At 44.0% G+C, this 19,101-nt stretch overlaps 1 protein-coding gene across 1 annotated transcript; it reads right to left on the reverse strand.

The window, feature by feature from the left end:
• Window positions 1-9,271: 9,271 nt before the first annotated feature.
• Window positions 9,272-18,628, reverse strand: ARRDC4 (arrestin domain containing 4). The gene is made up of 8 exons (XM_064158031.1): window positions 17,978-18,628; window positions 16,666-16,732; window positions 16,197-16,344; window positions 14,428-14,530; window positions 13,455-13,711; window positions 12,733-12,895; window positions 12,037-12,191; window positions 9,272-11,921 (listed from the first exon to the last, which is right to left on the reverse strand). The coding sequence occupies exons 1-8, from the start codon at window positions 18,312-18,314 to the stop codon at window positions 11,865-11,867; spliced, it is 1,287 nt and encodes a 428-aa protein (XP_064014101.1). The 5' UTR covers window positions 18,315-18,628; the 3' UTR covers window positions 9,272-11,864.
• Between the last annotated feature and the right edge of the window lie 473 nt (window positions 18,629-19,101).

Raw genomic sequence — 19,101 nt, forward strand, 5'->3', positions numbered from 1 at the left:
CTTATAAAAGGATTGATCTGGGGTGTCTAAAATCAAAAGCTGAAGTTTCTGATACCTGAAATAAACAGCTCTTGAGGTAGGTAAAAGCAGTAATAGACTTGTGTGCTTGGTGAATTCAGCACAAAGACCAGGATGTAGGAAAGGCCAACCAATAAGCAATGTTCAGAGTTGTCCAGGACAGGCTTACTAGAATTATGTAGTGATTACTAACTACCACCTCAGCCCTGCCTGGTGGGACACGCTTTTGCATGCTGGTTGTAGGAACAGAGGCTCTCTGTCCTTTCCAGATTGTGTTGAATCTAGCCCTAGTGATACCAGGTCTGGTTCTGGACCCAAGAGACTGATAGATTTTTAAGTCTTTGCTCTCTTTTGAAGTCTGTCTCTGACACCAAAGTGTTTAGGATAAAGTGCAAATGTGCATGAATCTTGTGATGCTTACTGGCTCTGGAGCCAAGATCTAAGCAGAATGCATTCACCTATCATACTACGCCTTTCTTCCCGAAACTTCGTTTATCTGTTGCCTCCAGCCAGACGTAATAAGTACCCAGTATCCTACAAAAAACAGCACGGTCTTACGTCTGTTCTCCATTTCCAAATCTTTGTCTCTGTTTTCCTATGTATGGGTGGATCACAAAAATAATTACCTAAATGAACCAGGCGCCAACACACCATAAGTGATGGTGCGCTCCGAAGAATAACAGTGATTAGGTCACCCTTCTTGCTTATCTCGGATTCACATCCTTAAAATAAGGGCAGCAATATATTTTGCTTTTAAAAAGCAGGACGAACTCGTTCGCGTTTGAAGTATTAATTGTTGTTGTTATTATTACTCATGTGGATGACAGGGAAGCACCTAATGAATTCGCGTTGTGTTACAATAGGCTGTGACTGCTCTTGTCATGACTAACAGCATACTTTACTAGGCTGTTTATTCTAATGCAAACTCCACCACATACTTGTGGGCCATTACCAACAGTTCACTGTGGCCAGGAAGTTCTTAAGGCGCTGATCGTTTTGTATGAAACCATCCTTTCAAAAGACAGCAGCTTTGCGCATGCAACGGAGTATCTCTGCATGGGCTTCCAAACAGGAACAGCCCAGCTTTTTTCCTTACTACCAAGCAATGGTAGGGTCTGTCTGCAGCAACCTCTTCCTTTCTTCTTTAAAAGATGTAGAGAGACTTGCAGCTGTTGATTTCAGATGCTTTTGATGGAGCAGATCCTTCTGGCAGTTAGAGAACTGACGCAGAAAAGCAAACTCCTTACGAGTGTGTCTGCTCAGGATTAAACCTTGCTCACCCTGTCTTTTTCCTTAATAGAGAGTGTTTCTAATTATATTCCTCATTAATGTACTAAAAGTAACCTGAGGTGCTGGACAGGAGGTTAGATGTGTCTAGGTAAGGAGGAGTGGCATTGCCTGTTGGCTATCAGACAAGCATGACGCCGCTCCCCTCACTTGCAGTCATCGCGCAGGGCAAGAGCAGTGTTACAATTGAGCTGTGCTTCCTAGGAGCTCTGCCCCATCCTTCATGGGCAGAGCCACAAGTTCCACACCCATTTCTGGTTAGGGCCACCCCTTCCCAGCTGCCGCTGACCTGTGGTCCCCACCCCCTGCATCCCCACAGAGGTTTCACCTCTCCTTCCTCCCATTGAGTGTTCTGCCAAAGGCACCTCTGAAAGTTGACTGTGTGATGTGTTGTGTCAATCCCTGCACAGCTCATGATTCAGCAGTAGTACGAGTTTCATACCTGTTAGGGACATGCCAGAAACCACAAATGTTCCTAAGCTAGCAACAGCAAAAGGAACTGAGAGTTTCTACTCAGCTGAAAACAACGTCTGCAGTAGATTCCTGCAAATGGGCTTCATCTGATTGCCAAAAGATGAGAGCAGGAAAAGAATGCCAGGGGACGAGAGCAGGAAAACTAGCATCTGTATTTCTAGAGCTCAGAAAGTCCAAGATCTTCAAGAGAAGTCCTCCTGGAAGCGGAGCAGTGAAACTATTAAGTATTTTAGGAAAGTCTCAGGCTGTGAGAGCAATTAAAAGAAAACACTCCCGAGGTGCATGTGAGCAAAATGCAAACATCTCTGCAGGCGTCAGCTTGAAAATATCATTATTCAAACAAGTGTTGGCACAGGAGCAGTTGCCGTGCCATGCAAGCTGTGTGTCATGGTGCCAGACCCCAGGCAGAAGGGCTGCCCTGCTGCTGATAGAGTGCTTGGTAACCCAAGAAGGGGCATCTCCTGGCATCCCACAATGCCTCCCGCCAGCTCTGTCTGCCAAAGAGCCAGGAACGTGTGCCAGCGATGGCAGGATTGCTTCTCACTTAGCGTAGCAGGTACTGGGACAGAGCCTTATTAATTTCATTGAGCCGTTGGCTCAAACTCCTTGAGCTGGCAAGGAGAGCTGTGACTGTAAATGCTTGTGTTGTGAGCACAGGAAGCTTTGTCCCCTGCCTTCCTTCTCCTCGTTCGCCACCCTTCTGTGCAGGGATTTTAAGATCAATGCAATTTAGGTGTGAAGGGGAAGGGATGGGTTAACAGTCGAGGGCTGCAATAGAAGTGCTGATCTTTGCTTCGGCATTGTCGCAGTAATGTAGCCAAGGTAACGGTGATAGCGCAGTTGTCTGGGGAAGAGGGGAGTAAAGTGCAGCTGAAGGAGCTGGAGGGATTGCTGCCGGCTCCGGTCTTCGTCTGATGGCTCAGGCTGGGAAAATGGCCCTATTGTAAGTGGATGGAGAGTGTGGGTAGGAGAGGAAAAGAGGAGATGGTGAAGAACCAAGCCTGGTCCATCCTGTATTTCCATCCTGCGTTTCCATTCCTGCATTAAATTAGAACACTGGGGCAAGGCTGATGTTGGACTTCTTATCAGGCCATTCTCTCTTCCATTTTTGCCTTCACAAACAAAGTTTGGCAGCATGTGTCTAACAGTGTGCATTGCAGGCAGAGATGGGGATCCCCTTGAACTGTGAACTGTTGTAGGCATAGGAATCCCACTTAAACAACTTTGAAGTTACCTTCCCAACGTGCTTGGATTGCAAGTGTGTGCCAGATCCCCATAAGTGCTGTTTGGCTGTGATCAAACAGAAGGATTAATGGCAGGTGATGTAAATGATTGCTATGGTTGCTGGTTGAAGAATGATCTGAGCAGAAATAGGAGGCTGAGTTCCCATGGAGCTGCTCTCTATGAGGCTGATGTGAGGTAGGGGTTGGAGTGGGGCCGGAGTCAGCTTGTGATGTGCCTTAGGCATCTGCGGTGACACAAGGGCTCATCAGGGCACAGGCAGCAAACTGCACACACATGGCTCGAGTGGAACTCAGCTCTGCCAGCATTTGGTGTGGCTTTGAAAACGTTTCATGTGATGAATAATTTAAAGCAGAAATTGAGTACAGGAGGGAAGGGTGGTGTTTTTAGCACCGCTTGGACTTTCCTACCAGCTCTGAGGGTGCATAACCAACAGATTAGCTGCCTCTCCCTATGGCACATGGCTGTGTGCTGTGTTTGATAGTGAAGTGTTTCACTGCTTGGTTTGGGTTTCTGCCTGGAGAAAAATACATACCTGGCACTCACCCAAGAGCTATTTATAGCAGGAATTCCTAGAAGAAAGTGTGACAACTTCAGAAATAAGGGATTGCCAAATAATCTCGTAGAGTGCAGCAAATTAACCCTTGCCATACACACCAATACTCTGAAATCCTAGGGAGAATCTGTACTTAATGAAGTGGCTTAATGAAGGAAATACCATCAAGAATCAACAACAGCTTGAGTCCTGCATGAAACACCACGTCATGAGCAACAGCCCATGCTAGAGATCACATGAGCTTTTTGTCCTTCTGACAAACCTTGTAGAAACAAGCCCTGAGGACATGAAGACTTGATTCTCCAGTGACATGGCACACAGTGTCTTTGGAGACGCCTCCACATGTAAATAACGATCTGTGCTTCAGCTTCTTCCAGTCCTCAAACTAAACCTCTTGGCTTTGCAGCATGCCTTAAAAAGCAAGATCTCCTAAAGAAGAGAATTTTTCTTCAGCATGGCTTCTAAAATGGGTACTCATACAGCTGTCTGACTGGTTATTCCAACCAAGTAGATCTAATTTTTGCATCAAATTGTTGTTTCCCCTTTCATCACACACAGGCAGCAGATGTTTCTTTTGCATTGTTAGGAGCTGGTAGGCAGAGGTCTGCAGAGAAACCCAGACCTTTTTCTTTCCTCTGCCTGGCTGCCTATTGCAACAGAGTGGCCATGACCTTTCCTGGGCTATGAGAATTCAGTGTATTATTGAGCACTGAAACTAAATGCATAAAAACAGCAAAATCCCAACCAAAATCTCAGGTCAGACACTACCTAACTTCTACATGGATCAGAATCCTCTCCAGTATGTCATACTGCATCCTTCTCAGTTCTTCTCTGTAAATACCATTTAGATTGTGTGTTTATACAATCCATATGCTCCTTGCAGTTCTGCATTGCCTTCACTTGTTCCACCCACTGGACTAGTTGTAACAGGCGCTAAAGTGTGGTGTTTTTGTTGCTTGCTTAATTTATACACCTGCAATTTCCTGGTTTATATGTCCCGAGAGCTCCTGTTGTCTTTAATATTATCCATAGACTTATTAAGTATTAGTTAACTTTGTAGAGCACCTTAATGGCTGGCATCTGTTTAATTGTCTATGTCTAAACCTATAGAAACCAAGGAAAATTGACCCAATTTGTTAAAGCTGGTTTACAGAGGGCTCTTGAGGTGACTGAGCATCGCTTTCCCTTTTTATTGTGCTTCACACGTTTTCCAACCCCTGTCAATCCAGATCACATCTAACCTCTCTTTCCTGAAGCAGCCTCCACATGCAGTACAGCTGCCTCTTCTCCCTCTGGCACTGAGCCAGAACTCAGTATCTTATCAGTTATTTCAGGCAGGAGGGAGAAGACTGACATAGTCTCATGGAGTTTTCTTTTCCTGCTGTTTACTGCAAACATGCAGGATGCTGTTTTTCTGAGTGCTGCTGCATGCTGTGAGACCTTGTACTGCTGGATCCAAACCCTTTGCATGTGGTGCCTTGCACCAGAATGATTCCCCTGCCCTCAAGGCTACAGACCTGCTGTTTGCTCTCACAGCCATCTCGTTTCTCCACTTCTCTTTGCCGTACTGTCACAGGCACACAAACCTGCAAAATAAGAGAGGAATGTTTCTCTGCCAGAAACCTGAGCGGACACCTTTCCTGAGGCAGCAGTGTGTGCCTGTGTTTCAGCTGGAGGCTGCTGCTGTCACAGCACTCTTTCTTCCAAGCTTGACTATTTCTTCCAATCATCTTAAAACCCCCTTTTTATCCTGTTGAACTCTAATGCTGTCCCATCTGTCACAGAAATGGCCAAGAAACATGTTCTACAAGTCTCTGATGGCTAATTGTATTGGTTGATGTCTCTCCTTTCTGCAGCAGAAGCTGCCATAAGCACTGAGATAATCTATGTCCTTTTTGAGGTATCCATCAAAGTTAGTCCGGGGCACGGGTGATGTAGGAGGTGCAGCTCTGGTCTGCCAAGCTGGAATACGTTTAAATATCAGCCACGTGGTACCCTGGACGCAGCATTAGTTAAACAGAATGGCCCTGCTTCATGCCCCAGTGGACAAGCATCCACACAGCAACTGTGAGCCGTGTTGGCAGCAAGAGATTAAGGAATTAATTGGCAGGGTTAATCTTCATGTCAGGATTGGAAATGAATTGTTAATTTGTTTGGATGAGTGTGAAGTCCTCACCCAGCGATGGCAGGTGGGATCACATGAGGAAAAGCCTGTGAAGCTGGCCTTCCTGGGGACCTTTCTATTTAACACCTCCTGCAAACAGACCTCCCCAGCTCTTTGCCCTGGATGTGCGAGACTCCTGCACGGGGCTGGCAGGTTGTGCTGCTCGCGTGTGAGCTCGCAGCTCTGCAGATGACAGCACAGCTGCTCGGGGCCAGGAGGTGGGAGAGGGACCGGCTGCAGCCTGGGAGGGCCCCTTTGCATTAGGGCTGCTCTTTCCTATCCTGCTCCCTCAGGTTCAGCAATGTGATTGCTGCATCACAGATACTGGGTCAGGCCAACGTGCTCCAGGGTCTCAGAGTGAGGTAGGAAAGTGCTGGCACCAAAATGCTGCTGTTTGGGCAAGTGGTACTAGCCACTTGCCTTGCACACGGCCTGCAAAACTCGATAGGTCTGTACCAATACAAAATCCTTTCAGACATCCTCCTTCGGGGCACTGTAGTACAAGCATTTGTTGGATCATTTAATGCTTTTCCCTTTCTGCTTTCATTTTACACTCAGAATGTTTTCAGTTTTAGCATCTTTCTAGCCTGTTAAGATGAATGCTTTGGGCATATTGTGTTAAGACATAGGAGAAAACTACTTCAGGGCTTTAATTATTTAAATGAAAATGTAACTTTTGGTCACCTGTGCTCCCTTGTGTATTAGTTCAGTAATAAGAATCGCTTTTTCCTCATGCTGTGGTCTGATATGTTGTGACTGACATAACCTGACTCTAGATGTGACATCAGATAGGACTGGCCTGTAGAGAAGCCTGGAATCTTTTCTGGGTGTGTGGCTACCCTGTTCAAGACCTCGCAGTTAAAATACTGCCCTTTTGCCTGTGCTTCAGTTCCCACCATCAGCTCTTACACCTACTCTTTCACTTTCCCTGAAGCAGGGAAATGAGGAAATGCTCCTCATTCTTGGAAAAGCCTGTGGATCACAGGGTTGAGTACTAAAATAGTGTCATCTCTTGTTGTCTGCAACAGTCTGTAGAAAGCCACCTCTCTCTGTGCCCAGCACCTAATTTATGGGGAGGCTGATGCTGTTCCAAGGCCTTGTAAAATAGCGAGAGATTTTTCAGAGCCAAAAAATATTTGGCTGGCTTTAGCCTGCGTATCTGCATCCTGTCTGCGCATGTTGTGTGTCACCACATCTGACATCAAATCCTGCCAGGAAAAGGATTCCAGGGCATGTGACTCGTTTTACTGTTCAGGTTAAAACCCTTTCCAGAGGAGCACTCACTGTTGTGTCTGTGTCCTTTGATACCAACTATACTCCTCCCCATATCTGCGTCATCCAGATTCCATCCCACAACCCCCACACCACTGACTCTGTTTTCCTTCTATTTAAACAGTCTAGAAACATGTTTACGTTGCTCCCCACATCTATGTGAGACTACCAGAGACCTCCACTTAAGTCTCATGCTGCAATCAAAGTACCAACGTACAGTTTTGCTGGAGACAGGAGAGCAGGGCAAGGGTGTCCACAAAGGTCTAGAACGTTGAGTAGAGCTAGAAGCAAAGCAAAAGGGCTGGTCTGATGCTTGGGTGATGTGTTTTGTTAGTTGCTGACCACTCAGTAAAAATATTCCTAACATGATACTTCCTTAAGTATCCTTAACCTGACTACAGTCACTTGTTATGTGAGCCCACAAATAATAATAATCTTTGTCATCAATTGGCACAGCAAATATTTTGTGCATTTCAATAGAAATGTTTTGGGCTGCTCTGCATTCAGATTCTTTGAGGCAGTCTGTAGGTAGATATCTATCAAACACCAGCACTTGCTCCTCATTTCACCTTGCAGTTCATGATCTTCTCACCCTATGGTCAGTCAGATGATTGAATCCAAGCCAAAACTAAGAAGGATTTCCTCTTTTTCTTTTGAAGGGATGGATGCTCAGAGATTTATCAGTAATAGAGTTGTACTTAATCAGCTAAGAGTCTGTCCTGTGAAACTAAGAAGGCCCACAGCATGTTGCTGGCCTAAGCAGCTACTCTTATTAAACCCCACTGGAGCTGCCATTTTGCATTCCATGCAAAACTCTGCTTTATGCTTTTTGACTTCTCATTAGTCAGTTATCCTACAATGCCAGAAGTTCAGTGGTGTTCTCTTACCAGTTCTTATCTATCATTCAGAAATTATGACCATTACATAAATTAAAACAAGAATGTCACCCTAAGCCACATATAAATGTTCAAATATTACAAGTGAGTGACTGGGTTCATCATGACCTAATGAGTTCTTTAGGGCATCTGCTCTGTGCAGTAGCCTGCGTTGCGTTGGTGTTATGTAATCAGCTTTAGAAAATGCAGCAGCCTGAAACCTGCTTTCTATGCTCCTGTGCTCATTCACTAACCCAAGGAGTGTACAAAAAATGAGGGTTTTGCTAGAAAGTAGGCATTTCTGCGGGGTTTTTTTGGGTTGGGTAGTAGAGCAGGCGATTATCTACCCTACTGCTCTCCAAACACTTATTTATTGATATACATACAAACCAGAGATTTTACAAAATGAGCTAGCTGTTCCCTTTTGATGTTCACATCGAGTAGTGAAGTAATGGAACATGCTATTTTGATAGTTTGGAACAAGCCCCAGGAGTTAATTAAATGATCTCTCCGAGTGAGTAGTGCATTTCCATACAAACAGCAAAAGCACCAATCCTGCACTATCTGCTCTACCCCTGCATGGCAGAGCACATCAGTTACTACCTGCTTCAACACAAAAGTTAATGTATAGACAATTACAGCTTGGCAACAGAAATAGTCCCCTATAAAACTTAACAGTGGATGAAATGGAATTGGTACTATTGGAACTTAGTGGTATTTTAGGATCATTTAGTGAGAAACAAATATCTTAGAAATCTAAGAGGAAAAATGGAGAGTCTGCATTTTCCTTTCTACCAGTTCTAGTGCTTGAACACATGCTGCTCAACATCTTTGCCTTGGCTTTTGAACGAGAGGGCTACTGTCTTCCCTTCAAAGTGGAAAGAGAATGAAATCAGCTTTGCTTATTGTTCCTCGATCTTTGGGAAGCAGAAGCCTGATAGAGGTCTCATCACCTCATTTTGGGTGAGCTTGAGTAACGTAAGAGTGAACTACATGGTAGATAAAATGTCCCAGTTCCAGTGGTAAGAGGTACTCTGCTGTAGTCATTCTGTATTACGGCTGCAAGGTTGTTCTGACATAGTAGGGAGACCAGCAAGCTACACAGTAAAGATAATCCTGTCTGAGCTGAGAAATCCAGTTAAGAGCACACATCCTGCCACTTCAGCCACTATGGGCAAGATATCCACAACCAAGTCCTGTATATTATATAGTAACTATAGGTGGTAGCAGGTCATGTTTAATGTCGTTCTAATTCTTGGTTAAAGGTAGCTCAGGGAGCTGAAGCAATGACAGATGAAGGCAAAGTTGGTAGAAAAGAGGAACTTCTTGGCATTGCAGCCACTTGACTTGTAGACACCAAAGAAAGAAATGAAGAGCCCTGTGTAGGTTTGACACTTTTATTAACAAAGAACCCATAGGGCTCACTCATTAGTACAAAATACAATCATGTCCCTGTGTGTTAAACAGCATGTTTTTTTTTTTTATTTTGTCTTTTTTAAACTGTTTCACAGTTATCAAAACAAAGCCCCTGCATATTGAACTTATTATTGTGCAAACAGTGATTATTTTAAGGATCAATTTCTGCACTAAGCCAAGTGTCAGAGAGCAGAATTTAATCTTGTTTTCACCCCTCCTTTGAAGGGCCACCTGCGCTTCCGAGGAAGCACATTCTAGTTGTCTTTTTTTTTTTGCAGCAAACAATCTAAGGCCACAGTTTATCTGCAAATAATAATAAAACAACTCAAAGATTTTAGAAAAAGAAAAAAAAAAAGCACATCTTTACCCTTCATGCTCTTGTTTGCTTGACCATGTTTATACCAGGCAGCACACATCACCTATAGTGGGTATTACAGTCCAAAAAAAGCACCTAGTGTTCTTCGAGCTAGCATCTGGAATTATTAACATGCAAGTTGATAGACAGCCACATTGCTTTTCAAGTAACTAGAATGGTATCTGTTTATGGAAAATATGCTTGTTCCCTTTGCAGGTGATGTGAATGAAATCCTGCATTGCTTGTATGGGCACGCCCTGAAAGAAAAAGGCATGAAAGCTACATCTTGAGACTTACTCTAAGTACTCATTTTTAGAATGTCCTTCCTAACACATGCACTCGAATTTTGGTTAAAGCTGCATTTGCTATAGAAGACGTTAAAATTGTAAATGGAAAAGATAACTGCAGTTTGGAAACATGACCCTCAACCAGTTTGTCTTTTCCACTGATGTGACCTATGTGCTAGAAATTAGACAATGTAAGGAAGTCATACTAAAAGACAAAAAAATATATATCCGTGTATGCCTGTAGAAAAATCCCTGCTTCAGATTTCATAAAAACCAGGTAAACTTTCTTAAACTGCAGTTATTGATGAAATGAAGGAAACTTAATTACTGTTCTTGTAGTTACCAGAAAGTACAATGTTTTACCACACAAAGCACCAGGTTTTAAACCCAAACTCTTCTGTAAGACATATGGAGTAGTCTTGGTAGTTCAAAATCCCCTACAGTTTAGAGGCTTGACTGTAAACATGCACAACGCAAATGCTGTGTTTCTGCTTCTTTAAGCGATCTGTTGATGGTGCCTTACTTATTCCTACTGATGCTTGGCAGGAAGCAAACATTCTACTTTAACTGAAGGCAGCAGAAGGGCCAAGTAAAATGCTGTGCCTTCACTCTTAGCAGCAACAAACTCTCTCACCATTCTAATGACCTGAGGAAGAAAACATTTAAATATTGCACCAAAACAAAATTCAACAGCAAAAACAAACAAGGAAACACTCGGACAAAAAAAGTAGTATGGATAGCAAATGACCAGTGCAGCCCTGACAACAGATCTCTAGACAAAAATGCAGGAGTAATGAAAAGCTTTGTGCCATTTCTAGAGGATTTTTTCCCCCCTCATGTCTGCGTTCACTTCAGTTATAAGCAATGGGTATATTTACACCTCTCCCTATGCCTCCTAACTCATTCACTAACCACAGAAACCATTTAGGGTCCCTTTTAGAACCTTAAAGTACTGGAGCTTTAACAAGACTTCTTTTTTTGGTCTCAAATCTGACCATAAGTAAATATCCAAAACAGAGGTAGGCTTATAAAGGCTTCTGAATAAATAAGTATTGTCCATGTTGCTAAATATACCTGCTGTTGGCAAAAGGCTTCTCCCTTGCCATGCTTACCCTTATCATGCTATCCATAGGCTTAAGATGCAGAAAAAAGAACTCACAGTAGAAGAGGCTAGAATAAATTCCCTTAAGAAATCCCTTGAAAGAAAGCATAGTGCATAAGCTCTTGTCAAAGTTCCATTTTCTTTAGCATACATGTGTCTCTCATTCAGCAAGTAGTTGCCTTCATAATATTGCGTAATAGCTATTCTGTCATCCATGATGTCTTTAGGAGCATTATGAATGATGAAATAGTACCGCTTGGCAGTTGTTAGAAGGGCAGGTTCTCATGAGTTAAGCTAGAATGAAGGCTTTGCTCCACATTTTAGTAGTGTTCCTTTCTTGGATGCAGACAGTGCAAAACTGAAGCCCCTCGAACACTGGAATCTTTTAGAAATGTTTTCTTACCCCACATTCTGTTCTACTACACAAGCTTTGCTACCAAAGTTCTCCACATCAACATTAAATAAAATTCTTCCAGTGTTCCAAACAAAATAGAAATTCTTTTCTCTTCAGAAGATCCTTTCATCTCCTCCTCATATTTTATATAGTATATCCACTTTTTAGAGAGCATTCAGCATTTTCAGGTGCTTCTCAAGTATCCATTGCTGCTCTGACAATATCCTCTGTGCAGACTAATCCAGCAGATTCTCTTCCATCACCAAACATGCTCATACCTCCTCCTCCATTTCTTCTTTGCCTTTCTCGTGCACAAACTTAGGTTTTGAAAAAGAATACTATTTCCTTTTTAGCTGCACTATCAGCTTAAGCAGCAGAAAGATTAAGACATTCATCGCAACAATGCTCATTACAAATCCTCTTCAGAGCATGAATGAAACTGGCTGTGTTTCTTCTACATCAGTTGGATGGGGATCAATCTACAGAGAGAAGAAAGGCAACAATTACTGTCTGCAATTCTTGCAGTTCTCTATGTGGGGATATTTTTTTTTGCCTTCTGACAATAAAACCGCCACCTGCTGTTTATTTTTTTACCTCTGAATAAAGAGGTGGAGGCTGAAACCGGAACTCTTGTATGTAAGCAAAGACAGGACAACACAATTGTTCCTCACAGTCAATTGGTAGTGGATAAGCAGGAACATGTCTGGAGAACTCTTCTTCAGACACTACATCAGCATAATTTGGTGGTGCTGAAACACATGAGATGGTACTGTCAAATTTCAAGCTGTTCACTCATGGCAAGACAACATTCTACTACAGTATCAAAGACCATGAAGACTGCATTTATTAAACCTTGTACAACTGCCAAATTACACCAAGTGCCCTGAACTCATAAACACTGCAACTAGTGTTATGTTAGTAAGCTTAGGTGATTCAGCAGGAATACTATAGATACTTTTAGAGATTACACCAGCAACAAAGCTGTGTTGTATCAAGATACATTCAGTAATGAATGACTTCAAGGTGTCTACCTCCTAAGTAGAGTCTACCTCTCTACTATCAGAAGCTGGTTATTTCAAGATTCACCTAAAAGTTGTTAGATAGGGGGGAAAAGACTTTAAAAAAAAAAGTCTGGAGTCCTTCTGGACTTAGACTTAGATTTCTGTGCCTCATTTGTCATGAGTCAGGCTTTAATGGCCTGCATCCCTAGCAGTGCCCTTATACTGGCACTACTATGCCCCTGTTGCAGACAGTGCTATGCTGTATTATAGATAGTTCAATATGTATTACCTTCAGGGTGTTCTGGCATGGTCAATGCCAGCCAACTCATATCCATACTAAACTGGCTGGTAATGCTGGAGTTTCTGCTTGAAAATCCAATACATGGAATAGTGCCAATCACCAGAGGCATTTCAATCATCAATTTCTTAGCACCAGGAATATGGATATACACCTATGTGACAACCCCCAAATAAAAGAAAAAAAAACATGTGAGACCCCATTGAACTCCTGCTCCTGGAAGCTACCCTAGTCCCCACACTAGTGTGTTTTAAAGTCAACTTTCTCATCTCTGATATGTTTAGCTAACACTCTGACAGCTTTCCTTATTTTTTAGCAGTTTCCTTCTTTTTGTACTTTGTCCCTAGATGACACTAAAAAATACAAATCGAAAATAATTACACACTTGACTTTCAGTCCTATCTGCCCATTGGTGAAAAGACTCATCAGAAGAATCCATTCAGCTTCAACTACTTTCCCCTGATAATTGCTGCAGGTCTCTACCTAAGCTACTCTTTCCTGAGAAAGATCTTTCCATTTTTCCCATTTATTCCTCTCTTTCTATTTCAGGGTCTCTTCATGACCTGCAGTCTCTCATCTATAGCGTATATAATATTTTTTTTAGGTCTATTGTTATACAAATTCTAATAGCTGCTCAGTAGGGAAAATTCTTTGTTCCTGAATCAGTGTAATATTCAAGGGTATGTACATTTGTAATAAAAATCCATACTTACAGCTAATGAATATTCTACTCTAATAATGCAGCAGTCAAGTATAGAGGGGGATACAGGTGGGATTTTCAGAGTTTTCCCATTCCAAGTATCTGTACTCCCAGAGGCAATATGGTTTCCTCGAACATTGGCAACCATCTGACGGAAAGTTTTTGTCTTCCCACTGGCCAGGTAAGTTTGTGTTTGAAAAATGGCAGCTTTTGGAACAATCAAACGAGAAGAGCAGTTCTCAATTTCTGCATAGATTGGTATGGCTTCCCCTTAAAGACAGAAGAAGTTCAGTGAATAATTTGTATTTACCAACTTTCCTCTGGGAGTATCAAAGCATGTCATGCAGCACGTACATCATCTGCAATGTTATGAGAACAATACTTGTTAGTTTCCTCAAGCTAGGCTTATTTTAATTTTTTTTTCTGCAGAGTGGTATCCAGGCAGAATTACAGCCACCTACTACATTTTATGTATAAACAATGATTCATTTTGAAACATTAAGCATAATATGAACAAGCCATAAAAGCTTTATTTGCTAATTATGCGCCAATCTTCCTTTTATGTAGTACTAACTGAGTTTCAGAATGTTTTATTTCCTCAATGTATCTAATGTGATCAAGATGACAAAGAAGCTGCTACAGCTCTTTCTTACAGAAGTGTAAACCTACACACAGGACATAAAAACCTGATTACAGCCCCAGTTAAGTATTTTATCCCAGATAAAAGCATTTTGTTATTCTTTACATTCAAATGTACACCCATGACTTTTCCAGAAGACTACTAACACAACTTCCTTTCAATTTCTATTCCCAAGGAGGTTTTGAAAGGAAAGGCAAAATAATTTTTCTGAAGTTCATGCAGATGTCACTTTACTACTAAATGGAAACAGTCTTTCAACTATAAAGTGCTGGCTTGACAGAGATGAAAAAAAAACACCAATTTATCAGAAGCTTAATATTCAAGGTTTGATGAGAACTACTCTTACCATTACAGTATCCCTTCCTCTCAATTTTGGCACTGAGAGACACTGGCCCAGAAGTGAAAAACCAACAGCCAACCATCTTCTCCTGACTTCTTAGGACAGGTGTCTATAAAATATACAGTATTTTTCATTTTATGGCATAAAGCTATCGTTCACTTGCAGCTTAATGTTACAGACATCAGTTATTGCAATCTAGACCTAAAATACGCTGTATTATTCAATGCAACTGGAGCTTACCTAAACCTTGGTTCCATTTTAACATGGCAGCAATCTGAACATAGCAGCTGCTTCAGAATCCCAGTCTGTATTTAGACCATTTCAACCAGGTAACACTAGTGTGCACTGGAATGCACACTGCAATGTCTTCAAAAAGACTGATTTAAACAATTTGATGGGTGTGACTTATGAAAGCTCTAATGCAGTACTGTGCTGTTTATGCCCATGTTCCTCAGTGCAGAAGAATGCAGTGAACTATTAACTGCAGATGAAATTAAGTGGCTGAACTGCTTTTACCTCTGTATCCTTCATAAAAAAGACAAAATGTGTACACACTGGGCAATGGTGATGCATCTTCAGAACTTGTAAGCCACACAACCTCCAAGAATATCAGGCTTATGACAAAAGCCTCTTAATTATTCTTGAGGACTGTCTCATTAGATGACATTTACACACAGCTCCAAGCCTGGATTCAAACTACTTCAAACTATTTACTGGCATCAGTGCCCAGTCAATATAATTATGAAGTGTGAAATCAGTGTTGTTTTGCACGTTAAGACAAATCCCACCTTCACCCCTCTGCTGTGCAGTAATGTATGGTCTGTTCAATCCCTGCAGTATCTGGATGTGATCATAAAGACCATGTCACTGCCAAAATACTTCCAAGTTCTCTCTGGAAAGATTAAAATGTATAGAAAGAGGAAAAAATAACCATGCTCAAAACCTTTCTTATCTATGTTCACATCATGATGAAATGTTAAAATTACCCCAGCACTTTAAATAAAACAGAAATTACTCATTCATATTTAAATGAATAACCATTTAGATCCAGTTGCTATCACGAAAGTGCAAGGTATAATTTTATATGATTTTCATAATATGGGTTGAGATAAAAGAATCCAGCTCATTAGCTTCCATCTTGCCTATTTTCTCATTACTTAATGCCTGATCTTTCTTATTACTCTACAGTATTTCTAGGGCTTATTAGAAACTCAATGCTTTCATGTGGCCAAATCTGTCATAAGGAAATAACAGAAAAGATCTCTGAAGCAGCTGCATGCATGCACTTAATGTTAGAAAACGACATGCAGAATGGAAGGATATCTAACATAATGGCCACAGCATAAATGACAGCCTGGGCATGATTAATATTCTTCTCTAATTACTGTTCCTCAACCTACTATTATTGTAGAGTTTAGGGCACTGCAGCCCTGTGAATGTAGTTGCTCTGGTAAGAGTAACTACTTTACGCTTCTGCATTATTATTATTAAGCCTTATTTATGCATCTGAAGCCTGCATAACTTTTTGGCAATAGAATCTCTGCCAGCAGGGATGTAATCAATGTTTGCTATTCACACAACTTAAGATCATCTACTTACAGAGAAAAGCTTAGGAGGTTATATGGTTTCAGAAGTCAAAAATTTAAAAGTCAAAAAATGACACTCCAGAACAATATGGAAATGGTTATGGCTGGATGTGAATGCAACTTGGATTTTTTGTTTGTTTTTTTTTTGCAGCTGGCTCTGGAAGGGGGAGGAGTAGACAACCCTCTTACCAATAAAGCTGGTGAGTTGACGTCGATATGGCTAATGACCTGAAGCTCTGTCTGTACACTTTGATCAGGTGCTGCAGGTCTCTCCAGAATTGCTTTCACATAGTACTGAATACTGCCATACTTCCCAGTAAAAGAGGTCACCAGAGGTCTGGAACAAGCAGACATAAAAGCATCATCTTAAGTTGTGTAAATCAGTTCCAAACAGGAACACTTCCTGTGAACATAGATGTATACCAATTTACAGCATGGACTCTCAAGGCCTTAAGGAAACAGAAGCAAACAAGGCATGTCTGGGTGGTGGCTGATTAAGACAAACATGTAAAGCTGACCTCTCAGTTTGATATTAAAAACAAACAAATCAAACAAAACAAAAACAAACAACACACCACAAATCCAATTACATTAAGTTAATGTCCCACAACGAGCGGCGTCCAGCACAATCCCTTCAAGGTTGGATTATTTAACTTACTCTTGGGGGAGCTGAAAGCTGAAGGGAAATTCATGTCTTCCATCTAGAAGAATTAAGCTTTCCTCACCTGTTGGATAAAAATGAACAGTATGTTTTAGTTATTCCACAAATAGAAGAACAAAGCACTGCTTCTCTAAATTATTTATCTATCAAAATACCCAGATGCAAGGACCTATGACAAGGTTTTTATTGATCCCAGTGTGTACTGGATTAAAGCCCATGCTTTATTTATGCTATGGTGTGATTTCAATGAAAAAAAGCCAAGGAAACATGTAGACCTTTGAGCTTCAGTTCAGGACTGGCCTAATTCTAATCCAAAATGGTTTCTGGAAAGCATAAAGTTAATTTCTTTTCCTTTTCCACAGCAGAGAAACTAATCTAGTTTTTCAATTAACAATTCAGCTAAGTTCTGTGCTAAAATCCTGCAGTTTAAGGTCAGTGTTATGAAATACTCTTAATATATTCACAGAGGGCCTAAGTGTTACACAATTTTTCAAGGCCTGAATTTACATTTCCTACAGACTGAGATGTGTTTAACCCTTACAAACCAAAACCCTATTTCCTTGCAGTTTTTCAATACTGCCATAGTGCTGCACTGCCTGTGACAAGGCTGCCAGCGAGAGACCTATGCACAAAGAGATTCCTCTGCAGTCTTCAGCCACTGCAAAAGCGGGCCGATTGCTTCGAGTGGCTTCCCCGAGCAGCTTCCCAGATGCTTGCTTACAGAGCACAACAAGCGCACCGATGCATAACGCAATTTCCAGAAGGGCGAACCTCTGCAAGAAACCAGCGCAGCGCAGGAAGCAGCTGCCGACTTTCCTTCTGGCCCAGTCCAGCCGTTTGTACACACAATCAACTCGCCAACTGTGGCCAGCCTCCCCGAGCATACATGAGAAGGCTGCATCTACCAACCAGAAGGAATGACGTCCTCGTTGGATGGGCACCTACCCTTACGCTGTTTCCTAGCATCCAGGTATGACACCCAGTTCTCCTCGGAGGTTTCAATCCTCATTCTTCGCCCTTTCCGGGAAAACCAGGAGTGGTAACCTTCCTGCGGCAGGGTGCCCTCCGGCCCCTCCGTCATGCCCGGGGAGTAGGGGGGGACTGGCCCCAGAGCCTTGCCCTGCCGCATCCCCCCCACGAAGGAGGTGTCATGGGCCGCGGCCTCACCCCCGCTGTCTCTGCGGCGGACGGGTGATCCCCCGAGCTCACAGGAAGCCGGGCAGCAGCTAGTCCCCGGGTTTCGGCCCATGCCTCCGCATGGCCATGCCCCCCCACGCCTCCCACTCCTTCCCCCGCGGTCGCCCCTCACCTTCAGGCGACTCCCGCAGGAGGCTCTGCCGGATGTCCAGGTATCGCACCTCCGCCTCACGCCGCAGTCCCGGCCCTGGCGCCCTCACCGCCACCCCCCAGGTTCCCGCCCCGGCGACGGCGCCCGAGCTCTCGCTCCAAGCTACACGGGCCCGACCGGCAGCCTCCAGGCGCAGCTCGCGGAGCGGCAGCGGGCCCGCCAACTCCAGCAGCACCTGGCCAGACACCGTGTCCCCGCTGCAGTAGCCGCCGCCGCGCCGGGCCTCGTCCTCCAGCACCAGGGCCAGCGTCTTCACTGTCCCGCTGGCCCCGGGGCCCTGGCCCGGCCCGGCCGCCATCGCTCCCCGGCTCCGGGGGAAGCCTGCGGCTGCCGTCGACGGTTGCTTTAAAACCCGCCCGTCTCCGCCAGAGCCCGCAGCGGAAAGTCCCGCCCTGGCCCACTTCTTATTGGCCACCCGTCAGCTCTTCACCCTACTATTCGCCGCAGGCTGCCTCTAAGACCCCTCCTCATTGGCTTCTTGGCGGGCGCACAGAGAGAGTGCGTCACGCTGCGTGATCCCCGCGGTAGAGCCAATGGGGTGCGGACGGCCGCGCGTGGACAGCGCCTCGATTGGCGGGCCGGCTGCAGCTCCCTGGCGCGGCGGCCAATGGCGCGGCAGAGCTGCCACGTGCGCAGCCTGTGGATAAACAGGCAGGGGAGGGGAGGGGCGGGGCGGAGCAGGGGAGGGGCGGGGCTGAGCAGGGGAGGGGAGGGGCGGGGCGGGGCGGAGCAGGGGGTGGGAGGGCGCGCGGGAGGGTGGGCGCTCGAGCGCGCCGGGAGCAGAGCGGGCCGGGTGCAGAGTGGCGTCGGGTGCAAAGCGGCTTCGCGTCTGCTGAGGGCCCTGTTTGTGCCGCGTAAGGTGTGGCCGTTTAGGACCTCGAGGTCTTGCCACTTGCTGTGTCACCATCGAGGTTGTCACTGAGTTGGCAACTCAGTGGGATGGAGGGCTGTGAGGCCGCCTTGGACCCTCGGTGGGTCTCGGTTCCTGTCATGGCAGCCAAGAAAGGGAGCGCTGGGCCGGGCATCTCCTTGCCTTCGATGTCAGCCTGTTCCTGTCGACAGCCAGCCTAGCTGAAGGTATGAAG

This window comes from Pogoniulus pusillus, chromosome 17, assembly GCF_015220805.1.
Source record: "Pogoniulus pusillus isolate bPogPus1 chromosome 17, bPogPus1.pri, whole genome shotgun sequence".
NCBI lineage: Eukaryota > Metazoa > Chordata > Aves > Piciformes > Lybiidae > Pogoniulus > Pogoniulus pusillus.